Source organism: Micropterus salmoides, unplaced genomic scaffold, assembly GCF_014851395.1.
Source record: "Micropterus salmoides isolate LMB-PRFRI ecotype aquatic unplaced genomic scaffold, ASM1485139v1 Ms_hic_scaffold_7, whole genome shotgun sequence".
Lineage (NCBI taxonomy): Eukaryota > Metazoa > Chordata > Actinopteri > Centrarchiformes > Centrarchidae > Micropterus > Micropterus salmoides.
Window position 1 is genome coordinate 19,409,678 of NW_024044459.1, and position 25,917 is coordinate 19,435,594.

General features: G+C 39.5%; 1 protein-coding gene and 1 long non-coding RNA gene across 5 annotated transcripts; one reads left to right on the forward strand and one right to left on the reverse strand.

Annotated features, from left to right (window-relative positions):
- Positions 1-1,056: 1,056 nt before the first annotated feature.
- On the reverse strand, positions 1,057-19,232 carry loxhd1b (lipoxygenase homology domains 1b). 4 transcript variants are annotated; one of them, XM_038704419.1, is made up of 31 exons: positions 19,178-19,232; positions 18,870-19,005; positions 18,621-18,775; positions 17,950-18,110; positions 17,748-17,824; positions 17,459-17,655; positions 16,783-16,951; positions 16,308-16,468; positions 15,849-16,170; positions 13,908-14,059; positions 12,674-12,807; positions 12,360-12,511; positions 12,077-12,181; positions 11,841-11,969; positions 11,572-11,736; positions 11,110-11,291; positions 10,915-11,031; positions 10,551-10,713; positions 8,775-8,929; positions 8,477-8,686; positions 8,260-8,386; positions 6,961-7,169; positions 6,550-6,735; positions 6,333-6,460; positions 5,386-5,503; positions 4,231-4,408; positions 3,763-3,948; positions 2,639-2,809; positions 2,364-2,496; positions 1,926-2,081; positions 1,057-1,839 (listed from the first exon to the last, which is right to left on the reverse strand). In XM_038704419.1, the coding sequence occupies exons 2-31, from the start codon at positions 18,994-18,996 to the stop codon at positions 1,359-1,361; spliced, it is 5,106 nt and encodes a 1,701-aa protein (XP_038560347.1). In that variant the 5' UTR covers positions 18,997-19,005; positions 19,178-19,232; the 3' UTR covers positions 1,057-1,358. The 4 variants fall into 4 exon arrangements, with proteins under 4 accessions (XP_038560347.1, XP_038560345.1, XP_038560346.1 ...); XM_038704417.1 differs by having other exon boundaries at positions 16,759-16,951; XM_038704418.1 differs by having other exon boundaries at positions 16,759-16,951; positions 19,194-19,224.
- Positions 18,707-23,986, forward strand: LOC119892243. Its single transcript, XR_005442527.1, has 3 exons — positions 18,707-18,905; positions 20,034-20,149; positions 23,431-23,986. It is a non-coding gene; the product is annotated as an uncharacterized LOC119892243 (long non-coding RNA).
- The last annotated feature ends 1,931 nt before the right edge of the window (positions 23,987-25,917 follow it).

Genomic DNA, 25,917 nt, shown 5'->3' on the forward strand with positions numbered 1-25,917 from the left:
TAGGCCAATATTAGTTGACTGCATTATATGCTTGAGATCATGTAGAAACAGGATCCTTTTCCTACTCGGTGCATATCTCCGTCATAGTTCTTTAATTCATTTCTATTTAATTTAATCTTAACTAACATGTTTGGCCAATATATCAATATTGCATAGCCTCAAATATCCTTTATCTGTGGGCTATAGATTGAATTGAAAATTAATGTTAATATTTTGCTTACCGTGTTTCCAAACAAAGCCTGTACATATAGACAGAATCATTAACATCTATATTTTATTATTAAATTAATTCTTAAGAGGCCGAATGTCAACCCCAAACCAAACCAATTGTTTGCAAAGTAACAATATAAAATAAGAATATTCTTCCTAACAATTTAATTGTGGCATTTAGAGATTTACCAGGGGAATACTGGTCTCATTTCAAGTTTCATTAAAGCCCATTTACTACAAGTTTGGTCTGGTTTACATGTCTCCTTTTTGTAATTACAATACTAATATTTACAGTTCAAATGTAGCTTGAAATAAATTGCAGACAGCAAACTAAAATATAATATATAAAAGTGAAACATTGGATGAGACATGATGCTGTACGCTGTGTCCAAATTGCATTACATAATAACTTACTAATATAGTATATAGTGTAAGCGGCATATTTGAATGGTATACTGTTTTTGCAGAATTAAAAATACTTAAGTGTTTATACTAGATGGATGGATGGATCAAAGTGCAACTCTGGAATGCCAGTGTCAGTTAAAGAGACATCAAATTGTTTTCTGTGGTGTTAACAGAAGCTGTTTCACCCCCATCCACAGTTAGTTAAGTTGTTGCAGCTGTTGTCCATCCATGCTCGAAACCTCACATCACATGTCCAAACGACATACTAATTCAAAGGAGGCTTTATGGTTTTGTGGGACAATTTCCTGCCTTTCTTTTCCACCTGTAGGTGTCAAGTGATTGACAGTAAGCAAAGAATAACATGGTGTCTGTGGACTGGTGTGGAAATGCTAAACCTAGACATAATCAAAAAAGCTAAACACAGACCAAAGAAAGAACAAATTAAGACTAAATGTTTATTGTGTTGGATTATCTGCAGGTTCGCACAAGTTTATTTTTCAGATTGTACAAGAAAAGTTGGTCGCAAATGGCTTTTTCTGAAGTGAGAAGAGGGACAACCTAAACAGTTGGCACAAACTTAAAAAACAACACTTTTAAAAGGTGACATAAAATTACATTCAGGTCTGTTAATTTCATTGTTTTTCCTCATGAAGCTTGAACTTACAGTACAAAAAAAAAAAACAAGTGACCAAAAAGTCTCTAAAGGAATGTTCACCCACTCTTTGTGTCATGCATGCTCCTCCTCAGTATTTGGGGTAGAGCACCCGCTGGATCTGGCCGTCGGCCTTAGAAGTGTCGAGCCAATTTCCACAGTTAAAGATTGTTGTCACTGAGTTGGCTGTGTTGGTCACCTCCACACACTCTAAATACCACCCACAGTTGGAGCCGTTGTTGTCGTGCTCCACTTTGACCCTCAGCAACTCCCCGAGGTCCAGCATCTCCAGAACAAAGCGGTCGGTTCGCCCTCGCTCAAAAAGGTTGCGGAACTTCTGCCGCAGATGACGCTTGCCTGAGTCACCGTTGATGCCATAGACTGTGATGAAAACGTTGGCGTCTGTGCCCGCCCCTTTTACGTCCCCGGTGATGATGATGATTTCATACTTGACAGGGACCAGGTTGCGGACTCTGCTCGCAAAGCTCTCGATGGACTTAAAGCACTCAAATGTCAGGAATTGGTCCTTTTTGGCTGCCAGGGGGATTTTTGCATCACAGTGGAAGAAATACCTAAACAGGAGTGAAGGTTTGGAGTCACCTCAACACCATCAACGTGACGCTTTATATAACATAATGTAGGATGTCACTCCACTCACTTGTTTCCCAGCTCCCTTTCTGTCACTACCACCTCCATAACGTGCCAGAAAGCTTCATTCTTCACCTTCTTTCCGTCTTTCGTTATGTGGCCTAGGCAGATGCCGGCAATCTCCCCCACGTGCTTGGACGAGAACTCAAACGTGTCTGTGGCACCGCTGTGAAAGGGCAAAAAAAAGTTACAACTACTAGCAGAGTTTGTGCAGGGTTTGATTCTGAACAGTGAACAGTTATATACAGTTGTCTGCCAGAGAGTTTTTCCTTTTGTGCATCTCATGGGATTAGCTCTACTGAAAGTAGAGACTCTGCGGACAGAAAGTGAAGCTACAAGATAAAAGAGGGTAGAAAAACAAAACATGTGGAAGAGAGGAGATTATGTAAGGCCACATAATAGGGTTTCACCGCGAGCCAAGGCACCTACACTCTCTTTGAAGACCTACCATAAGAACTTCTTTTTCTTATTCTCCAGAACAAACTCCTTGGAACGGGCTTTCCTTCCTTCCAACACGATCCAGGCGTTTTCCGTGGTGGAGGCATCGTCTGTGTTAGCAGTTGTTGTGGCAATTTCATATTCTGTGGCAATGCAGAGAGTCAGAGATTGTTGCAATATAATCATTTCACATCTGGCAAATGGTTGAAATTAGCTCGCAAGTTGTTAAATTAGTCAAATTAGAGAGCCTGAAATCATTGCCCACAGACTTCCATTTCTACTAACTGGTTTTGTCACTGAGGTCTATAGAGTCGTTGTTGGCACAGGCCAGCTCCCTCATTATCTGCCCGTCGTCTTCATTTTTAGCCAGCCAGCGGTCGCAGGGGAACCTAAAGGTCTGGTCCATGGCCTCATCTTTCACGTCAATGTACTCCAGGTGCCAACCAGGAGCAGGGCCTGTTGCCAGCAAGAGCAACAAAGCCCATTATGTGTTTATCCTTTCAATATATAAATATGTTTTTTTTTTTATTTAATTTTTTTTTTATCTAATGATGCTGCGCACCACAGCTATAAAATGTGATGGTACATACAAATTGGTTGAGGAACTCGTGTTTACATCTTGAAGGAATATTTGTGAAATACGCTTATTAGCTTTCTTGCCGAGCATTAGATGAGAAGATCAATGCCACTCTCTTTATAGTAAATATGAAGCTACAGCCCGTGGCTGGTTGTCTTAGCTTAGCACGGACACTGGAAACAGCAGTAAAAAGCTAGCCTGGCTCTGTCCAAAGGTAACAAAATCTGAATACCCGCACCTCTAAAGATCACTATTTAACATGTTACAAGTTGTGTGTTTAATCTGAAGTGTGTAAAACGACGTAGCGGTGCTACAGGGCGTTATGCACTGGAATATTTCTTGGCCGAAGAGACTAGACTAACCCAAAAAAAGCAAAGATAACTGGCTGCTGGCTCCTGCTTAATATTAAATACACATGAGAGTGGTAGTTATCTTTTCATCTAAACCTTGGTGTAAGTGTATTTCTCAAAATGTTGAAGTATTCTTTTAATGTTAGGAAACAGTACCAGAAAAGGCTAGATTCTAGTTTTTCATCCAAATTTCAGGTAGTACATGACTTCAAACATTTTGGTATTGTAATTGATGAACAACTTTCCTTTAAAAAAACAAGTAAAAGAATTTTTAAATAAAGTAAAATTTGAATTTTCTCAGATTTTACATAAAGATATACTTAAACCTACTGAAATTATTTACAAACAAGCCTAAAACAAAAGGCCAAATCATCACCATCACTGTAACAAATCATGTTAATTCTGCAGTTTTAGAGACCAAACATCCCTCTAGTTGCTGTCTGTTATGTAGTTCTGACACCCAGTGCACCTTTCCTCCTCACCTTTGTTATCGTGCCACACTCGGACCTTGGACAGTTCGCCCACACTGAGCATATCGGAAAATCTGAACACATCTTTTGCTTTTCGCTCAAACTTGTTCCTGTTTGAGCTCTCCTTCAGTGGCAGCGTGCCAGTGTCCCCGTACTCCCCAAACACCATCAAAAACACATTGGCATCGGTGCCTGCACCTAAAAGACCAAGAAAGAGGCATTTACTTATGAAAGCAGATCTTAATATTTGCCTAATAACGTTGCATGGATGACTTTGATATATCATGGTAAGTAATCAGTAGTCAAATACTTTAATACTCTGTGGCCTTGCATATCATAATACTGTATCAAGTCAAGACTCGTTAATGTGTAAATAACAGCTGACATGTTTACCAAAAACTACACGTAGGTATGTGAGTATATCTTTTTGATAGCTGAGGCCATCACTTTAATATACTGTACAAAACTCATGTGACCCACCCCCGACATCGCTGGTTTGGACTTGAATAATGTAGGTTGTTTTCTCCACCATTTCCTCATCATCCACCACAGCTGCCAGCTCGCATGCCTTCGTCCTCTTCGGCCCTTTGGTCTTTGACAGCCAGTTCTCGTAGGTAAACAGATACACCTCCTCTGTGGTCAGATTCCGCATCAGGATCTTAAAGCATTTATTGAGACATTCATTTTACCACATCTCAGGTGTTTCAAATGCAAAAGTCCTGGTGAATATCATTGTTAAGTTGCAGGAGATATAACAGAAACAGACCAACGTTAGTGGCCTTTGAGGAATATATCTAATTGCAATTGTTCTGACCAATATTGTGATTTAAATTGCATTTTGTTTTTAAAATACTTACAAGCTTGTATTTGTGGTTCACATAGTATTAAACAAGATATGATTGTACTAACAACATGATGCATTTATCTTGTTTCTACATGTATAGAATCAGACAAAATAATACAGCTGCTTTTTGCTGAACAATTCATGTTTTTTATGCTGAAACTATGATTTGAAGGAGTTCAACTTTCAAATTGCAAAAGCTGCAATTTTAATTCTAACATACATGATTGACTCTGACTTAACGTTGTCAGACTCGCAATGGACAGTTAAAAAACGGAGAACCAGAGATATTGTGGATTTTACTTGGCGCCTACATTACCCAAAATTGTCCTCAACTTGACTGTTGACAGTTCAGTCAGACATTCAAGTGTGTTACTCTTGTAGTGGCTTGAGGCAAGCTTTGAGCCACTATAGCCTCAAGCAGAGATGAAGAGCGGGCTCCAGAGGTCTGGTGGGCTCACTTTCATCCAACTCTACACCTCTAGGTTATTTCAAACATGCAGTCTTTAGTCCCAACTGATGCTGAAGTGACATCACTTGAGGCACTTTTTCAGATTTCCCTCTGGAGCCACAAAAAACTTTATCTAACTTTTTTTTCACATATGCAGTATTACACCCCAAGACCTGTAAAAAGACTTTGATGTGTAAAATCTGTGCACTTTGCCATTTGATTTCACAGACTAATTAAAACTGTGGCCAGTGCAATAACACATTCTGTGAATAAGATTTTCAGCTATGCTGCCACTGCAAATGATTTTTATTATTTTTATTTATTTTAGTAGTGTTTATGTTACCCTGTCAAGAAACCAGTCAGGTCGACTTCCAGAGCCATCTATCCGAACTCTGATCTTCTTCAGAGGAGCAATGTCATCTATCTCCAGACTGAATGTGTCTTCTTGGCCCCTTTCAAACCTAAATGGAAAGAATATATAAATATCATTGTGCATTTTAAAACATCTGGATTTGAGATGGTTATCTTAAAGAAATAGTTTTGGAAATATTCTTATATACTTTTTGGCCCAGAGTTAGAGAAGGCTATTGATAGCACTCTCATGTCTGTAAACTAACTCTTTAGCTGCAGCCAGCAGCAGGTTAGCTTAGCTTAACACAATAACTGGAAACCGCTAGCCTGGCTCTGTCCAACAAAATCCGCCTATCAGCAGCCCTAAAGCTCTGACTCTCTTTTTTATCTGCACAAAACTCTAATTTAATTTTTTGCCACTTGGGAACAGTGGAAACCATTTGAACACTAACATATCCTCACCTTTTAAGTTTATTTGGTTGCTTATTTCACATCCAACAGTTATGTGAGGAACATTATCATTCATGGAGTCATGTTTCTGCACATCTGATTATTGTCAGTCCAATAGTCACTCTTAGCTCTGTTTTTTGTCTCTGCTATCTCACATCTGGCTGCTGTTTGTTGCTGAGCAGTTGGTGTACAATGGGGTTCAACCTTTTCATTGAAAACAGCTAAAAAAAATAATACTATGAGCAGTGAGTAAACCACAACAGTAAAGTTGTAAGACCGAGAGGAGCTGCAGATTCAGGTATTAATTCTTTATTTACATCACTACAAACGGCCACTGTCAAACTGTCTTTTGGTACATTGTTATAGAAATATTGATTACAACTCCTGTAAGTCTCTGCAAGAGAGCAAATAAGTGTATTTCCCAAAACACAGAACTATTCCTTTAATGAAAAGTGATCAATACAATCAGGGGGTCATTGGAGGACTGACCTGTCCTCCTTTTTGGGCAGCAGCATTTCCTCTGTGCTCCCATTGGCTCCATACACCGTCAGGAAAATGTTGGTATCAGTCCCTGCATACTGAGTGTCTCCTGTGACAACTGTGGCCGAATAAACAACCTACAATATACAGTAGATAAAACAGATAAAGAGACTAATTCTATTTTTATATTAACTAAATGTTTCATATTTTATTTGTTGTGACTCACTTTGCGGATAATGTTGATCGTGCTGGAGTCCAGCACATTGAACAGTCTGGCAGTCAGACCATCGCCCCTGTCTTTAGCCAGCCAGCACTTACATGGAAAGATGTACTTGATACCTTTGGTTGGCACAGCAACCGACAGCTCATCCACCAACCAGCAGCTCTCTGGTGTGACACCGTTATGGCCAAGCTGAGGAAGCGAGGGGGAAGAGAGAAAGAGGGGGGAGGTAGAGCTGGGAATTTATATATCATTTCATTTTGTTCGATCTAGGTACCAGAAGGCACAGCTAGAATTAATTATTGCTGAGCTAGAATGGCTTTATTTAATTTTTTAACATCATCAGTGCATCTGAAGAGGCAGCAGAGAGGAGACAGTTTCACAGATTTAGCAACAGAGACAGTCCCAGATTCTCACTTCCACCCTCTTGATCTCTCCTACGTCAGTTCCATAACACACAAAGTGCTCCATGGTGCCAGCTGTGAAGGATTTCTTTCCCTCTGGCAGGTCCAGCCACAGTCGGTCTGTCTCAACATCGTTGGGGCCGATGATGATGACATAGACCCTGGCTGTAGTGCTGGCATCACGGTCCACCCCCGTGGACAAGGTGAAATGATAGGGGATGACTGGGTGGAGGAGAAGAATTGGTTAAAGAGGGCTTTACATTTTTCATTGAAGTGTTTAAAGGAATAGGAGGTTAAAGGAAGCTATAGCCAGCAGCCAGGGCTGGACTGGTAATCTGGCATACCGGGCAAATGCCCAGTTTTTTTTTTGTTCTTCCCTTTATAAAAATAAAGACTTTTTCACAATAAATAGGTGTAGAAAATGTCTCCAGAATGCAGGAAATTAAGTGTTTAAGACCCCCCTATCAAATATTTAATTTATAAATATTTTTCGAAATAGTAGGCCTATGAAATTTACATACTTCTCTTGTAGTCATGGACAACAATCGTGTGCAAATGTTACATCTCAGTGTTTCATCACACCCCTAATCTGAACCCCTAAATGGATCGATGGTGTATTTGTGAGGGGTGTCCGACCGATTTTGGTGGGCCGCCTCAGCCAAAAATGCCGGGGATGATTTTTTGTACCAGTCCAGCCCTGCCAGCAGCCGGTTAGCTTAGCATATCATGAAGACTGGAAATGAGGGGAAAACAGCTAGCCTTGCTCTTAAGGTAAGAAAATCCCCCTTCCATTACCTGTAAAATCTCTAATTAACACATTACATCACAATACATTTGTTTAGTGTCACTGTGAGACTACAAAACAAAAAGAAGAGAATCCAGAAAGTTACTACTTGGGGCCAAGAAATACTCCTAGATTTACAATAGTTATAATTATTGTTTTTACACTAACATTGTTTTCCTTTGAATTAAATAAACAAGATATAATGTGTTTTTTTCTCTCTAGCTGTTTCGCCTTGTTTCAGTCTTTATGCAAAGCTAAACTAGCCTGCTGCGCACTAAAGCTTCATCTTTAGTGTACAGAGCGTTATTTTTCCCCCCACCAGATTTTTGACAACTCTCATTTAACAGACACCAGTTTTGCATCAGGTCCTTCCCCCTAACTGGCTCATTGGCTCCCTTTTCTCAAGTTAATGATCTGTGTAATGTTTCAAAAGGTTCCTTTATGTTTGTCTTTGCCACCAGAAAGCACATTGTTCTCATCTCATACTCAAACCCATCTTGAAAAACACAATTACTTTTGTGGTCTTACTTGGACCCTCTTCCATCACTGCCACCTTTTTCTTCTTTTTCTTCTTGTTGGCATTTCTGTCCAGCCCCAGTTTGGCCTGAGCCATGTTCTTGGCAAATGGATCAGGGTGTCTTTCACCTTCATAACCCTGAACCAGACACAAAACAGACAAATAATCTACTTGCTTCTTTCTCTTAACCAGAAGTTGGTCTCAAACCAAAACCCAAGTTTAACAAACCTTGACAAAGAAGGTCCTCTCTATGCGTTTGTCCTCTTTCTTCGTCGACAACCAGCGCTCACACAAGAACATGTACACTTCTTCTGTATCCTCATCCAGCACCTCCACCTGGTCAAGGTACCAATCAGCCCCGATCATGGAGTTGTCATGCCGAATACGGATCTTAAACACTTGGCCCAAGTCCACAGCCTCAATAGTGAACTTGTCCACCTGAGAGGCAAAGAGAAAATAACATATTTTGTTTCCTTTAGACACCAGCAGTAATGAGACACAACGTACCATGCCTTTCCTCACGTACCTCTCCTCTCTCGAACTTGTTCTTGTTGTTCTCAGATTTGGCGAGTTTGCGTTCTCCTGTGTCTCCCAGGTCTCCATAGATGGTGAGAAAAACGTTGGCATCAGTTCCTGCTCCGAACATATCACCTGTCCGCACAGACACCTTGTATGTGTGAGCTGTAATGGAAGAAAAACCCAATTATGAATTGGGGAGATACATATAGTCCACTCACAAGTTTGTAATTATGTTCAACAATACTAGGAAATTAAGATGATTTAGAAATTTCTGAACTGGAATTAAAGAGTTAAGGCTTCCAATCCAATAGTATGTGTGTGTTCATGCTAAGGCAGTACTGGATAGTTCGAAGCTTCGTTCATAAAATTGACATTCAAAATCTAAATTAACATTCAAACGCTGTGTAGTCTATTTATTCTGCAGCACCCGGGGTTTAAGAATGGGACTCGTAAACGTAGTGACCAGGTCGCTGTCTCCGTCTTTCTTCTCTGCTCTCTGTCAGATGAGTCTCTGTTTGACTGTGGGCGGGGCTTTCGCTACATTCACTCAATATCTAGCAATGTGGCTCCTTCCTGCAGGGTTATGTGGAGGTGGGCTGTGATTAATTGTTTCTTCAGAGCATAACCGCTGTGAAACAATCAAAAAAATAAATTTATGTCTTTATTTTCTTAACAAACAAAGACTAACTCGTTAAATCGGACGAATCACTTCATTCAAATTAAGTATTTAAAATTTTTTGGGCCGATGACGTCATAAAATATGACGACAGACATTCAAAGTTTTGTTCAAAAACCTCCTTAAAAGCTTTGACTGTGAAAAAAAATGGCATTTGGTGCAGGCCTAGTTCATGCAGTTTATTAAGTTGAGTATGGTGTCTCGGAAAATTGGTCTATAAACTCTACTGCCTATTAAACAACCAAACACAAGGCTTGATTAACATTGTTTGAGACCTGTTCTATGTATGCACTCTCACTATAAAATATTTCCATATTTGATAGTAAATTGAAATAATTTAATTTGCCATATTTTATAATTTGCCCTTAAAGATTTGAAATACAATGTCAATACAATGTGCACAAACAAAACTATAAACATATCTAACATGGGACTCCATTCACCATATTTTACCTTAAGTAGTGATGACATTACATGCAGTATCAGGCAGTGGTGGAACTAAACAAGGAGCTGAAGCTCACTAAATGAAGTTAATATACAGTAACTAAGGTTCAGGAGCAAGATCACAGCTCTCTCTCTCACTAATCCAATCACCTGAGCCTCTCTAATTATACCACCTGTGCACACACACACATAAATGTGCATGTCTAACTCCTTTCTCTCCTGTTTGTTTCAGTTCTCACATCCCTCCGCTCAAACCTTGTCCTTTCTTCTCCTCCCTGGCAGGCAGCATGGTGGTTCAGAGATCAGTATTGTGGCTTCACAGCTAAAAGGTCCTCGATTCAGACCCTGCGTTTATGTGGGTTTCTGCCAGGTCCTCTAGATTCCTCCTCCCAGGTGTAGCAAACTATTTTAATTACTGTTAGTTTAGTCTATAAGAGTGCGCCATATGTTATTTTTCTTTTTGCATGTAATATCTTAATCTAAAAAGTAACTAGTGACTAAAGCTGTTAAATAAATGTAGAAGGAGTGTAGTATAGTACAATATTTTCTCAGAATTATAGTGGAATATATGTATAAAGTTACATGAAATGGAATACTACTGTGTAAGTGTAAGTAACCTCAAAATTGCACTTAAGTACACCACTGAAATCAGGCTAAACCTACTTTCCAAAGCATCTTCCACCTCTGTTTCAGTTGTCTTCAGCTTCCCATCCCTAAGGAGTTTCTGTGTAATGATTTCCGAGGGGACCAGCTCCCTCACCGTCTCCCCATCACCTTCAGATTTGGCTAGCCAGGACTCGCATGGGAAAATGGTCGTCTCTGAACCCTGCCATTAAACACAAATAAATCCTAGAACTGGGCCAGGCTCTGTCTGTGTGACTGAAGGAAAGTATATCTGACACTGACAGATGTGTGAGCCAAAATGTGTTACATTATTAATCCGTTAATAATTTAATGAAGGCACAGACAATGAAACTTAATGATGTACTTATCTACGTAGGTGTAATCTCAAGTGGATTTTTACTACCTTTCCTTTCCTGAGCTGTCGTCTAATCTCCACTCTGTCGAGGTGCCATCCTGGGTTGGTGCCCCTGTTGTCATGTCCTATCCTGATTTTCTCTATAATGTCACCAACATCCTCCAGCTGGGAAAAGACAACACTGTGTTTGCAGATCTGCAGCCGCAGTCTTAAAAGATGTGCAGTCCAAATCTACACACTCACCTCCACAATGAACATGTCCTCTGCTCCCCTCTCAAAGTACAGACGCCTCTCTCTCTTGTTGACACACAGGTGTTTCTGCTGTGTGCACACTCCCTTACCTCCGTACAAGACTATGAACACGTCAGCGTCTGTTCCCGCACCAAACACATCACTGGTGAATATCTTTATCTCATAAGGCACAACTGAAAAGTCAGAGGAGAGGGTGACAGCTTTGTTTGGGTGAAGTAAGATGGAAGATAAAAATATACAATGGAACAATATGTTTTACATGTACCGATTACTTGCTACAGGATGCATTAAAAGAATTAATGCTCTGACAAGCACTGTTCTCCAGAGAGAGCACTTAAAATACATTTTACTGCTAATGCTTCCACACTTTGTGTAAAGCACTTTCACAGGAAGATTTCCCATTGCTGCTTTCATTGATGGATTTGAGTTCTTCTTCCACGGCTGCTGACTCACATGGCATGTAGAGTTCGGTCTGTAACTCAGCGGGATAGAGATCCCTCACAATTGCCCCATCATCCTCTCCTTTATCCAGCCAGCGGCCACATGGGAAGCGTAGTCTCTGACCCTGTGAAGGGGCGTCAACCTCAACCCAGTCCAAGAACCAACCGGCTGAACCCCCTGACAGTGGAAAGAACAATTATATGTTATTCAGTATTATTAGTTATTGATATAGTGTACTGCTTATGACAGAGACTACCTATTTTTGGTCTGTAGAGCCCCACCTGAGTTGTCATGCCCAATTCGAAGCTTTTCCAGGTCACCCAAATCCACCGCCTCCACAGTGAACTCATTGATCATCCCCTGTTCAAACTTATTCTTATAGTTTTTACAAGCCTTAAGGTTGACAATCCCTGTGAGTGACATGAACATTTTTAAAACACAGATTGGCCTCATTTAGATCAATAACATACCACATGAGGCTGCCACAATAATGCCAGGTGCTGGTGAGTTATCATACCCGTGTCGTCATTTTCACCGAACAGGATGGCAAAGACGTTGGCATCAGTTCCAGCATGCTTCTTTTCTCCAGTTTTTACTTTGATAGTATATGTAGTAGACATGGCTGTAAAATAAATATAACAAGTCAGTACTTTAATCCTTTTCATCTTCAAAATAACACGAGTCCCTCTTTGCTATTGTCTACACCTGCGTGTTTCACTAGCACTTAGATAAATACTTGAACAGGGCTCCCTTTTATCTTGTCCCTCTACTTAGAAATAAGCCAGTTTTGAAACTGTTACATTTTTGCTCCAGCCCCAGAGTGGCCCCTGTCCCCTCATCATCCTCGTCCTCATCCTTCCTCATGAAGGCTTCGTCCACAGGCACCAACTCTCTTGCTAGCTGTCCATCATCCTCATCCACTGCCAGCCAGCGGTTACAAGGGAAATAGTACCTTTAGACCCAAGAAATAGCTCCAATCAGCACTCTGTCTTAAAAATGACACGTTCTTACATCATTGGCAGTTGTATAATTACATGACATTATTGCTCTTTAAAGCATACAGTGAGGTCTTTGTTCTTGAAAACTGAGCAAACTGTATGTTGGTTTCACCTACGTTGTATCATCCTTTGTGTCCACTATCTCAACACGATCCAGGTACCAAGATGAATGAGGCTGAGTGTTGTCGTGACGGATCCGTAGCTTCTTCAGAGGACCCAGATCAACAGCTGTCACAATGAAAACATCCTCCTGCAAAATACAGCAACCGCGTACAGACGCAAACATTTTTAAACCAATTTTTTGTATGTTGACAGTTTAAAGTGAGATACACAGGAAATGTAGCGTGAGAGAGAAGGGTGGGATATTTTCAGTTTATTTATCTAAAAAGGGACAGTGCACATTAATGTACAATAAAAAAACAATAATGTCCATCCATCTTCATCCACTTATCCGGGATCGGGTTGCGGGGAAAAACAATAATGTGTGTGTTATTATTAAAAAGCTCCAGAGCTTAGTGGACCTTATGGTGAGGTTGTTTTTGTCAACAGCTTTTCAAAGTTCAATCTCAACTTCTTGTGTTATTTTCTCCTCTTAAAGTGTACAAATGCATTTTCAAATGCATAGGATCTTTCAGGAACAATATTGTACATTCAGTGAATTAACCATTCAATTTTTCGTTGGTAAAGTATACAGCATTTGTGGTTGTTTCCTAAGCTAGCATTCCTGTCACTGAAAAACCTAATTGTCTGTGGACATGAGCTTTGTGTTCCTACAGTGACAGGTGTAATGTAGAGATTAGTAATTCACAGGTTTGGATTAAGAAATTTGTAAATGTAGGGCAGGTTTAATGACACAGGGGACAACTCATTGCTCCTCTTAGCCACAGCTGGCTTGCCTGCAGGAGAGCTTGTAATCCTACCAGTATACACTCCCACCCACACCTCGATGCACAGCTCATGTTGCGTGGAAGTGCTTGAGACTTTGACTAACTACTGGTTAATTTTCAGCAAGATATCCTTCCAAAAAACTTGGTAAAATTGCTTTAATGAAGAATTTTTATGTAATTGAAATCGAGGCTGTTGTCAGTCGGGAAATGACTTCATTGCAAGTTGTTTTTTATGCTTTTAGTATTTGTTAATTAAAGAATAATAATAAGTTGAGCCAGTCTGACAAGAATAATGTATTTTGCTTTTTTATGAACCATGAAGGAACATTTTTCCTTTTGTTGTTTATTCTCCACTTCACTGGTTACAATAATGACTTTTAAAAAATTAGAATGAATCAGATTGCTTCTTTTTACCTAGTTGATTTAAAAAGTAATTATCATCACTTTGTTTAACCCATCATACCTGCCCCCGCTCAAATTTGTTGAGGTTGTCAGAGTTCCTCAGATAGCGCTCTCCAGTGTCTCCGTTTTCTCCATAAATATTAATGAAGGCGTTGCCGTCTGTCCCAGCACCCTGCATCTTCCCAGTGAAGACGCACACTTCATAGGTGTTGACTGTCAAGACAATACAAGGGATGAGTTACTAACAACTCTTTAACCTGTCACATATGTCAACCAGGAACCTGTGTCAAATCAAACCATGCATGCCTACAACATTAATACTGAGTACAGGATATAAATATGTGCCAATAAATATAGAAAATAATACAAGTGGAGCAAATAACCAATGATATCTATGTATGTCTGTATATATACACACACAACACTTATACATATACCTGTGCTCATTAAGAAAACACAAGACTTGATAATAGGTAAAGGAAGCACTTCTCTTCTAGCTGTATTATTAGAATACTGGAGATTTTCTGCTCACTGGAAAGCACGTATCCCTGCTATGTGTTGAAAGTGTATTTGCTGTATGCAAGTACAGTATTAATGGTTAGTGGAAATGTTTGGGTCACACGAGTTGGAAATAATCGTACACAGCCATCACCACTGAAGTCTAATTTTACAAATATTAATTATTAATTATGTTAAATGTGTAGCCTGATCTTTATCTGCTGTGTGTAAACTGAATGAAAACTTGAAAAAAAGAGCTGCACAGCATTTGAATGTTCATTTAGAATTCAAATATCGACATTATGAATGAAGCTTCGAAGCTTTGAACTATTCAGTACTGCCCCAGTATTGCCTTAAAACACTCCATTCAAAACAACTCAAATCCACTAATTTTAATCTTGTTTTGTTTATTCTTCTTTCATTTTGTTTTAATGTCCCTTAATCATAGTGGATACAGCTGTTGTTAATTGAAGTTTGTTGACTGTCTAAATACTTAAAATTAAAGGCAGATGTGTCACTAGAAAGTCTTGTGGCAAAAAAAAAAGTTCTTTTAAGAATAATGAGGATAGTGGCATGCACAAGAACACAAATTGATACCTGGTACACATAGTCAAAAACTGAAATTGAAAGTATTGTATGTATGTACAGTTTTAATTGTACTCTAAACAGTATTTTCTTTTCTCTTCTTTTAAAGTTACAATCCTTAACTTTTCAATTGTGGTTGAATTGTAACACCAGTGGTTAATCATGGTAACACTGAGAACATTTTAATAATACTAGTCCCAGAGTTTTGTTTAAAATTACATGTTTATCGATCACTGGTAGCAAGAAAAGGGCTTTGAGCAGCTCCTCTGAAATAACCCGTGGGAATGGAGGACTTATTGCATTATATTGTTATGATAGAGAAAGAAACCAAAGAAAACAAGACAAGATAATATAATGTTCATGCACACAAATTAAAGTGGACACATGAGCCAACTCTTCCCTTCCACATTTTATGCAGCACCTGCATGCATCTTTTCCTGTGAATACCTTATGCATTTCTGGATGCCATTTAAATTCAGAGCAAGATGGCAGAATCCGCCACTGACAATGCAAAACACTATAAACAAAAGTAAGTAATGAGTGTAAATATATTCAGTGACAATAAATAGTACCAAAAATGTTGTTTTTACATAATTGATGTTGTTGTGCTTTGTTGTACAATGTAAGGAAAGTGTTCATGCAACAGTGAATTAAGCTTAAGTTATTTATCCCTTCTGAATTAATTGTGCATAAACAGCAGTTCCACTGAGTTGTGGTGGTATTTCATCTATTTTGGGGTCAACAATTAGCTTGTTATTACTGCATGGTTTTGGTAAATTTCCCTTTGCAGTACACAGCTTTTTTTTATGTTGCCACCCAACTTGAGTGGAAATATCTGAGGCCCTCTTCATGGCACTCTCACGTTCATCACTTCTCTCTCTGAAGTTCAACATTACACTCATTTACATTCATTTTGTACCTTCCAGCTCCTCTGAATCCTCAGGCAGCAGCTCCACCACCAGCTCGCCATCCTCCTCACCCCCAGCCAGCCAGCGGGAGCAGGGGAAGTGATAAGTCAGCACCACTTCCTGCATCTCGTTTCCTTCCTCCTCGTCCTCATCTTCTTCATCTTTCTTCTTTTTCTTCTTCTTTTTCTTGTCGTCCTTTTTCTTCTCTTTGGGCATCAAGGCCATGATTAGATGTTTGACATCCACTGTCTCCAGGAACCAGCCAGATCCGATCCCTGAGCCATCGTGACCGATGCGGACCTTGAAGATCTTGCCCACATCTTTAGCCTCTATCTGGGGAACAGTCACGTTGGTTTCAACTTTAAATGTAACATCTAGACATTCACTTATTTTCTTTGACATACAAATTCAACTACTAACATGTATTTTGCAGCCAGTGAAAGCATTAAATTAAATCCAAGCTTTGATACCTTAAATATTTCTGTGGTGTTCCGCTCAAAGTTGTTGGATCTGCTTTTGAGTGTGATAATTTCTGTCTTCCCTTTGTCCCCGTAGATCTGGATGAACACTCTGGCGTTGGTGCCAGCAAACATCACATCTCCGGTCACTACTGTTATCTCATAGTTAATTACTGGAAAATAGAGGTTGACAAAGATCAAAGAGCACACAAATGATTTTTAGTCAGTAGTTGCAAGGTGCTCAACAGTTTATGAAGAAAAGATTAACATCACAAATTTTGACAATATACCTTGGCAAAATATGACTGCAGTAGAGTAGCTTTTGAATAGTGTTCATGTTTTATATTTTGCTTAAAATGCAGTCTTGACGTTATTTGCTGAAGGACCAGCAAACAACAGGACAGGTTAGAAATAATGTCATGTCACTATGAATCTTCTGTGAGAGTGTGAGACTGTTGCCTACGTTGCTCCATGTCCAGGATCTCACTTGGGTAAATCTCCACCTCCGTCTTGCTGTCAGCCTCATCCTCATCCAGCCAGCGGTGACTGGGGAACATGTAATGCTTGCCATGGACTGGAACCATGATCTGAACGCTGTCCAAGAACCAGCCTGCACGCATGCCTTCGTTGGTGTGGCCAATCAGGAGACGGTTGATCTGGAATAACATTAAATGGATTTTATTTATTTGATAAATGAAAGATCTTTTACGCACATTTATTGAGGAATCAGACAAAAGTATGCTTATAAAATAGAACAAAAGCATTTATGCATGTTCTACATTTTTAAATATCCTTTTTTAACAAATGCAGTCTCATGCTTATCAAAATAATCTGTATACTACTAATGACTGTAACTGTTTAATCACTGTCTACAAATAAATAGATCACACTTTACATGCTGGGAACTAGGCTATATCTAAGGAAGAAGGCTACACATTTAGACATGCAGAATGCCACGTTAAGATCTTATCAAGACCAGTAATTATGGTAATCTTCTGAAATATAGCTGCTTCAATGCAATAGCCTGATATCCATCATGTGGTACATCCAAAGCACATTGACAGTATTATTAGCATGGGAGAAATCTTTGACTGTGTGCCCTTCAATAAATTATTTCTCAAGCTTGTCATAGTCAAAACATGTTTTTGCCTCCTCTGTGTCACCTGTCCAATATCAGAGGTTTCCACCGTGAAGATGTCAACGCGACCCGTCTCAAAGTAGTTACCCAGGTTGTTGGAAGAGACCACCAGCATCATCTTACCGGTGTCGCCTTTGTCTCCGTAGAGCTTGACAAACACGTTGGAGTCTGAACTGCCCCCAGGGATGTTACCTGTCTTTACTGCAATGTTGTAGGCAATGTCTGACACACACGGATACAAAAACATAAGAGTCAGCATCACGCAGAGTTTAAATCTAAATGCTAGAATACATTTCCAGATTCCTCTAACTTACTGTAAAGACGCTGTCCATCTGCGAATGGCACCAACTCTCTAACAATTTGTCCATCATCCTCGTTGGGGTCCAGCCACCTGTACAGCACATTCAACGAACAAACTCTCACTTATGACACAAACACACACACACACACACACCTGTGACTGTAACAACAGTTAGTGTTACATTTATTTCTGTATTCATGCTGAGACTAGTGCACCTGTTGCAGGGGAACTCTATAGCCTGAGCCTCAGCCTGTCCTTCCTCTCTTACAACCACTTTATCAAGGAACCAGCCGCAGCCTCCACCTTTACTGTCATGTCCAATCCTCACCCTGCGGATCTGCCCGATGGCTACCGCCTCGACTATAAACTCATCCATCTGGGAAGACAAAGTCACATCAAAAAGAGGAAATTGTGGGGAATCGGACACAGCATTTTGATTATTGTATGTTTGTAGTATTTGTTCTACAGATACAGTACGACAAATACATTGCAGTATTCCCATCAGGAGAGACAAGTGTATGAATATAAAACATTTTTGATTAAAATTGGGCTAGATTGGAGATTGGGCAGACTCCAGGTGCTATTGCTTGATTATTGGGGTGTAATCCATAACTAGTTAGAAACATAACCCCCAAATATGTCAATACCAGAAACACCAACATGCTACAGGTGCAGCTGATTGGGTTAATTACAAGCACACTGATTAGTGATTGGCTTCAGTGTGTGAAAGAGAAAAAAAATGTTCAATGATTGTTGGATGGAGATTTATCATGTCATTTTCAAAAAGAAAGAAGCAAAAACTAAGAGGCATATGAAGAAAGAGAGGACAAATAATTAAGTTTTCGCTAAGCTCTATGTCAAACAGTGATGTACTGAATGTACCCACGTTTCCTTTCTCAAACTTGTTGACATTGTTTTTGCAGTTGACCAGCTGCCGATCTCCGGTGTCCCCCTGGTCTCCAATCAGATTAACAAAAACGGATGCATCTGTGCCGCTGCCGCCGATAGTCCCCGTGCAAACAGTCACTCTGTATTTGATTACTGCAGAACAGAGAAGCGTTATTCATTCAAGTTTTACATTCGTCTCTATGTTTGTCAAAGCAGATTTTGCTTGCTCACGGTGAATATTACTTACAGGGCAGCGGCTCAGCGATTAGTTCTCCGGTGGCAGGTAGCTCCCTCACGACTTCGTTATCATCTTCATTTGTGTCCAGCCAACGCTCACAAGGAAACGTATACTTCTCCTTTGTTAATGTCTTCATCAAAGTTGCCTAATTGGGAATGAAAATGCAATGATGGAAAACTTGTTCTCTCTGGATGTCATTTCTTTCAAGTGTTTAAACACTGAAGCTAAACAATTCTCTGAACTTTCTTCTTTCTTCTTTTCTAAGGTACCTGTAAAAGCAGTTTTCCACATTAAATATTAAGACCCAAGATACATACCTTCTTAACTTATTACCTTTTTATGTCTGTTATGAACTTAAGATACTAAACTGTCCTGGACTTTATTTTAACTAGAACACCTACAACTGTGCGTATTTAGGAAACATAATTGCCATATAATTTCAATTGAAAGCCTAGTCCCAATTAGCCTGTCCCTTTCCTTCTCAATGAAATGCCTGGTCTTTATAAAATCTCTTGAAGCCCACCGGGTCACCTGCTTGAGCTAGTTCTAAGCTGCTTAGATTGTGCATACCAATCTAAATGTTTAAACTTTTGTCAATATGGACATACTACATATCTACATCTTTAGATCAGTTTGGTCGAGTCTCCACAATTTAATCTTTAGTTCATTTTATGGAAACAATGAGCACAAAAGAATGATTCATTCAGATTCAGCATGGTAGAATTAAAGGCCTGTCCCAAATATAGGCAGGGTGAGTTCATTGATTTAAGCAAGTAAAAGTAATATAGAATTACAAAAATATAAGCTGTCAATAAAACCAGCAGAATGCATGTGAGTTTATTACAAACTGAGAAAATTTAACTGATATGATAAATACAGTATAAGATTGCAAAATTATTAGATAATAGATTTTCTCACCTTGCTGAGATGCCATCCAGCAAAAGGATTTCTCTTCTCATGCCAGATACGGAATTTGGTCAATTTTCCCAAATCTGGCAGCTCAACCTGTAAGATCACATCAAGATAAAAACAGTTTCCTATGAAGCCTTGTATCTGATAATAATAATATTACAATTTAGAATACTTACCATAAACCTGTCCACCTGTCCTTGTTCAAAATTGTCTGTTTTGTTGTCCAGTCTGATCTCATCACTCTTGCCCTTCTCTCCGTAGACCTGAAAGGAGATATCTGCATCGCTTCCTGCACCAGGCAGGTCTGACGTCCAGATCCACAAGGACCACGGGTGCTCTGAGGAGAACCAAAGGAAATCATCAGGAACGTTGTCATGGTTTGTTATAGCTTAGATCAGATTACTGCCATCCCATTATCTTTATCATTTGTTTGTCACTGTGACTAAAAGGTAAACGTAGTTCCTCCCTTCCCCTGTACTGCCTAGAGAGAGTTTCACAAGTGCATTCTTTCACACACATTTGGGGCCTGCGCGAGGGTTAGCAGTTTGACTCGTTCTGCTCCTTCAGCATCTCAGTGGAGCCACTGAAATGGCATTTTTTCTCTACATACTCTTCTCAGGGCAGAAACTATCATGTTGCAGACTGATTGCAGCAGACAGCTCAACTGTGCATCTGTTTGATTGTGAATAGATATGAAGTAACTTTTCATTTTTGTGGGGACCAAAAGAAGAAAAAAAAGGGTAGCTAAAACACACATTCAGCTGTATACATTTGTGGACCAGATGAAAACAAATTTTGTATTTAACACCTGCACTCCCCATTTACTTTTCTTTCAAAGAGATATTGGACTTCATAGCAATAGGAAAAACAACACTCAAAAATTGCAAAGTAGAATGAAGGTAGACCACCTGTGGAGTAATTAAGCAAATTTCTGATAAATATGATGGATTTTTGAATGTTTTTGCTTAGTGTTTCAGGAAATAATAAGTGAAAATGACAGCTTTTACTGCTGCCATAATCATTGATATTCAACTTACTCTTCTGTCTCTTCTGCCTGAGTGAGACCATCTCATAGAGCTCTCTCTCTATCAGCCCGTCTCCCTCCTTCTCATCTAGCCATTTACTACATGGGAAGGTCTGCTCTATCCCTGTGAAGGGACAGTACACCACCACCTGCGAAAAACATTGATTCAGCTGGATTAACTCGCAATAAATTGCCAGATTGTAGTGTTTGCACGCATGTGTGCATGTACCTTTTCACAGTACCACCCTGGACTGACTCCTCCGTTGTCGTGTCCAATGGTGACTCTGCTGAGGGGACTGAGGAGCGCAGCAATCTCAACATTAAAGATGTCTGTCAGGCCCCGCTCAAACTTTCCTCCCTCCAAAAACACCTGAAACAAATATATCCAAGAAAAGTTGAAGGAAATTGTGGTTACTCCACCGCAAGGCAGATGTACCCAGAAGAGAAATAATCCCATTTAGACTCAGTGGTGAATCCATGATTTCATAAACACAGACAAGGGAACACAGGGAATATGTTTGAAAGGAACATTTTCTTTTGTTCATGAATTCTGCCGATTGTGTTACATGAAAACTAAATGTCAATTAGACTGAGTAGCTCCAGGTAATAAATTGTGCATCAATGTCCACTATGGCTGGACAAACAACAGAGCAGCACATACAGAGACTCGTCAACAGACAAAATACACACCGTTTCTGTCACTGCATGGTTCTCAAGCTACTAGGGGTTAAGTGCCTTGCACAGGGACACATTGGTGAATGTCACAGTTGGAATCAAACCCAGGTCTCCCACACCAAAGGCATAAGCTTATCCACTGCACCATTGTAACCACTGTTCTTGATAAGTTACATATGAGCAGAGCAGTGCGAAAACACCAAAGTGATTACCATTTCGCTCCAAAACTGGCACCAAAGAACAAACGTCTCACTTAAGTAAAAACTTTTGCAGTCTTTATTTGCTGTGTTTCATTAAAATGAAAACTAACTAACTACAACTGCTGCAGCCATTGTGTTGTCAATTCACTGCAAGTTGTCTGCTCTGTTTCATCTATATACGGTAGATTCTTATTACCTTGCCACTGTTCTTCATGCCTTTCGAGCCGTGCATCACAATTTGGATTTTGGAGTTGGTCCCGGCACCACGGATGTTTCCTGTCACAATCTGGACGTTGTACACAATACCTGGTGGGTACAGTTACATGTCAGGCTATCAGAGACTCTGCCAGTGGGTCACTGTGGTTCATCGCACCTCCACTCCCTAAGGAGCTCAGCAGGAACCAGATCTTAACATTGATAGTCTGACCCAAGAATTAATGATCAAACAATGGGCATCTAGCAAGCTGGACATTTTTCTTTTTTTTGGACTGGATAAGAAGGTATAAAACAATGAATTATCTGTTTCTTGGCAATAGAAATATTATTTCTACTACTTCTAATACTTTTATGCTGTATTTTTCAGACCAGGAAAGCAGATAATTATTCCTAAATGAGGCAAATAATTTGGGGGAAATAGTACTGAGTACTGAGCTCATTTTCATCTCTGCCGTGATTGTGTTCACTGACATGAGGTTTCCTTTTAAGAAATGGATGAAGTGTATGTAAGGCAGTTTTTCCAAGCTCATAAACTAATTTCATCCTCACCTGTGGGCTGGCTCCCCCCAACTAAAACGTCTCTCTGGATCTTCCCATCATCCTCATTGATGGCAAACCAACGATTGATTGGAAATTCATACACTACTTTGTTTCCCAGATCATCCACAATTGCCTGGAAAAATAAGAATGTATTCGCCAACATGTGACAGAGATCGGTTATACATGATGTTAGGAAAAGTTTTATTAAAGCATGACAGTGTTCTTTGAGTTGATGATTGCGAAGATCAAACACTCGTATTGCTGTTACTGTTAATGGTCTCTTTCATTACCGTTTCATGTTCCATTACATCTACAATTATAACTAGAGTTTTACACTATTGTACTAAATGCGGGTCACATTATTGACCCAGTATAATTTTTCATCTTACAGAGAAAGTTACTGTTGAAGGATAAAGAGAAACAGAAGACACCTTTGTTGAAAATATAGTTAATAAAACCTTTAATATTACAAATTATATTTTCTTCCTTAGAGCCTGGAAAATAACAATTTTCAAAAATGTATGTATTGTAAAAAAAATCCCCCTCTCACCCCTCGTGGGGTGGTATGTGTCATCCTCAACTTCGGGTCCTCTACCATAGGCCTGGGAGTTTGAGGGTATACTGTATATGCAGTATATTTGAAGGGTAAAGCCTGCTTGCATGTTTATCTACATTTAAACACATTTTAACAGAAATGACAAGAGCAAAATCAAGCTCAAATAATTAAAAATATATTTTAATATAATAATCTTCAATTAGAAACCACATGAGAACTGCAAATAGGATTTGATTCATTATTGTTGTCACTGCTAATCTTTGATGTCAGTCTGTGCTGCAGTCATCAACAAATCTACCGACTCGTCTATCTGTTTGCTGTAAGGCAATCCCTTAATGGGACACAGTTTCCCCTTACACAGAGGGTAGAATGACGACATGTGGGTCCTGTGTGTGTGTGTGTGTGTGTGTGTGTGTGTGTGTGTGTGTCTGTTTGTTTTGAATGAAGTGATCTCTCAGATGCGCACACTGTATGTGTTGGAGGAGCAGGGACATCAGTCTCAGATGAAAAGACTGAGAGGACCTAGGAGGATCACATGTCTTAAGTACCTCTGCAGAGGCCGAACTGAGCAGAATGAGGTACAGTAAGACTCTAATCTTTGTTTCAGGATAAGATACTGTGAGTCACACATGCTGTAACAAAGAAAGTTACACGTTATTTTTTAGTTATCTATCTATTTCAAATTAATTTCTTTAATTTCTAGCTTCCCAAAGAAACACATCTTGAAAATAACAACTATAAATAACAGTTTCTTTCTTACCTTGTCCACAAACCATCCTGCTGAAGAGCCTTTGTTATTATGGCCAATGGTGATCTTCCTCACTTTGCCCAAGTTTGGTGCCTCAATGGTGAACTTGTCCTCGGTGCCATTTTCAAAGTTATTTTTGTCATTGTCAAGTCGCCTTTCACCTTACATAACAAAACTATTTGTAAATTCTATCAGATGAATCCTGATTCAAACCCAAGTGGGTTTTATTAACTGCAATAAAACAGGTATTCACTTTGGGAGAAAGTTAATTATGTGAGCAAATGTAATTTACCTGTGTCTCCAAACTCTCCAAAGATATTGATGAAGACATCCGCATCTGTTCCACTGCCTTTTACATCCCCAGTGAAAACACTCACTATATACTTATTATCTGTAAAATTAAGACCCAAAGTTTTAAAGAGCAATTTAAAAACAAATGTTTTACAAAAACTTGAAATTAGTATCTCTCATATGCTCATATTTATGTACATTTGGGCATGTCCATGGGGTCCATACTACCCAGCAGGTCTCTGATATAGAGGTGGTCTCCCTCCACCTTACTGAGCCAGTTATTACAAGGAAAGTAGAACCTCAGGTGAGGCCTGATCACATCTGTCACCACCACTCTGTCCAGGAACCAGCTGGGGTTCAGGCCGGTGTTGTCATGCTCAATCCTGAAGCAACAGATAAATACCATCTACATAAAAAAGTCTAATTTTTCTTGCAAATGAATTGAGGGGAGGAAACAAATCTCCCTTAATCAAATCCAAGGTCAACAGTGTTGGCTAGCTGCTCATACCTCATCTCATCTTAATAATACTCACCAATGTGAACAAAAGAAACATAGTCTGGATCAGGGATGACATTTTCTTGGGTCAACGTACCTTATCTTTTTCAAAGGTCCAACATTGTGAGTTCTAATTCTGAACACATCAGTTTTGGCTTTTTCAAATGCTGTGCGACTCCTGAAATAACAAAAAAAGCCGAGACGAATTTCATCATGTTTTCACTTATGAAACTAAAAATAAATGCAAAACAATCAAACGTGAAAGTTTTCTAGGAGAAGTAACAAAATATTCCACATTCGCTCCCCATGCATAATGAAAGAGAAAAGCTTTGCAAACATTTGACAAAATCATGCAGCAAATCATGTCATGTAAACTAAATTTAACACCATAATCACAGCAGACAGATTGTTATCAGAGCAGCCATTCTTTCACAGCCATCACCACCACATACCTCTTTTCTGTGCTGTTTGAGAGGAGAAAAAACACAAAGGTTTAGTTTAAGCACAAGAATCTAATAAATCACATATGGGTCTAAGTGGCAGAGGTTATGACTGAGGCCGCTGGCTTGAGGAGTGTGATAAATGATTGAAATCTGTTCTGTCCTTTTTTTGACCAAATTATTTTACCTTCATCCAAACAAGTATAGAAGACCTTACATCTGAATTTACACTAGAGGACTTACTTGCTAGCCAGGTGAACTTTGGGAGAGATGCCATACTCTCCGAATAGAGTGATAAACACGTTGGCGTCAGTGCCTGCTCCTCTCTCATCACCAGTGATGGTGACCACCTCATACACTGGGGGGTTTAAAGACATAATAATACAAACGGATGTGTGTTTCAGAAAGGAGATACACAGTATATAACAGCAGGAGAAAGTGTAGGGGCAGGATAGTGAGGTACAGTTCAATAGTAAACATGTGGGGTAATATACAGCTATCATCTGTGTGTCTCCGTGTGTTTGTTTGCTTTAGTACTTCTATCCTTATATAAGAATGTTTTAAGAGGAGTCAGAGATGTCATTCAAGTGCAGTCTGTACATGCTAACAGTTACAAGATTTATAAAATTAAGAGTGTCATGGGTTGTTTAGGAATTCGATCATTGGTTGCAGGCAGCAATTTTGTTAACGTATTTTGTGCAGGTTATTAATTGACAGTTCACTAGCAAGGACCACAATCAACAGATATGATAAAATGATTTATTGATAAACAAATTGAAGATGTATGATGCTTGCAGTTGCTGAATAGACATTCAAAAGCATTGTAGGGAGCTACGCGGGCGTGAGGGGTGCGGAATGAAAGAGGACATGTGTTGTGTGGGTATTTATGTAAATGCCAGGAGTGACATCATTGATGTGTGGTCCCGCTCCTGAAACTCTGCTGGTAGCACCACTTAATG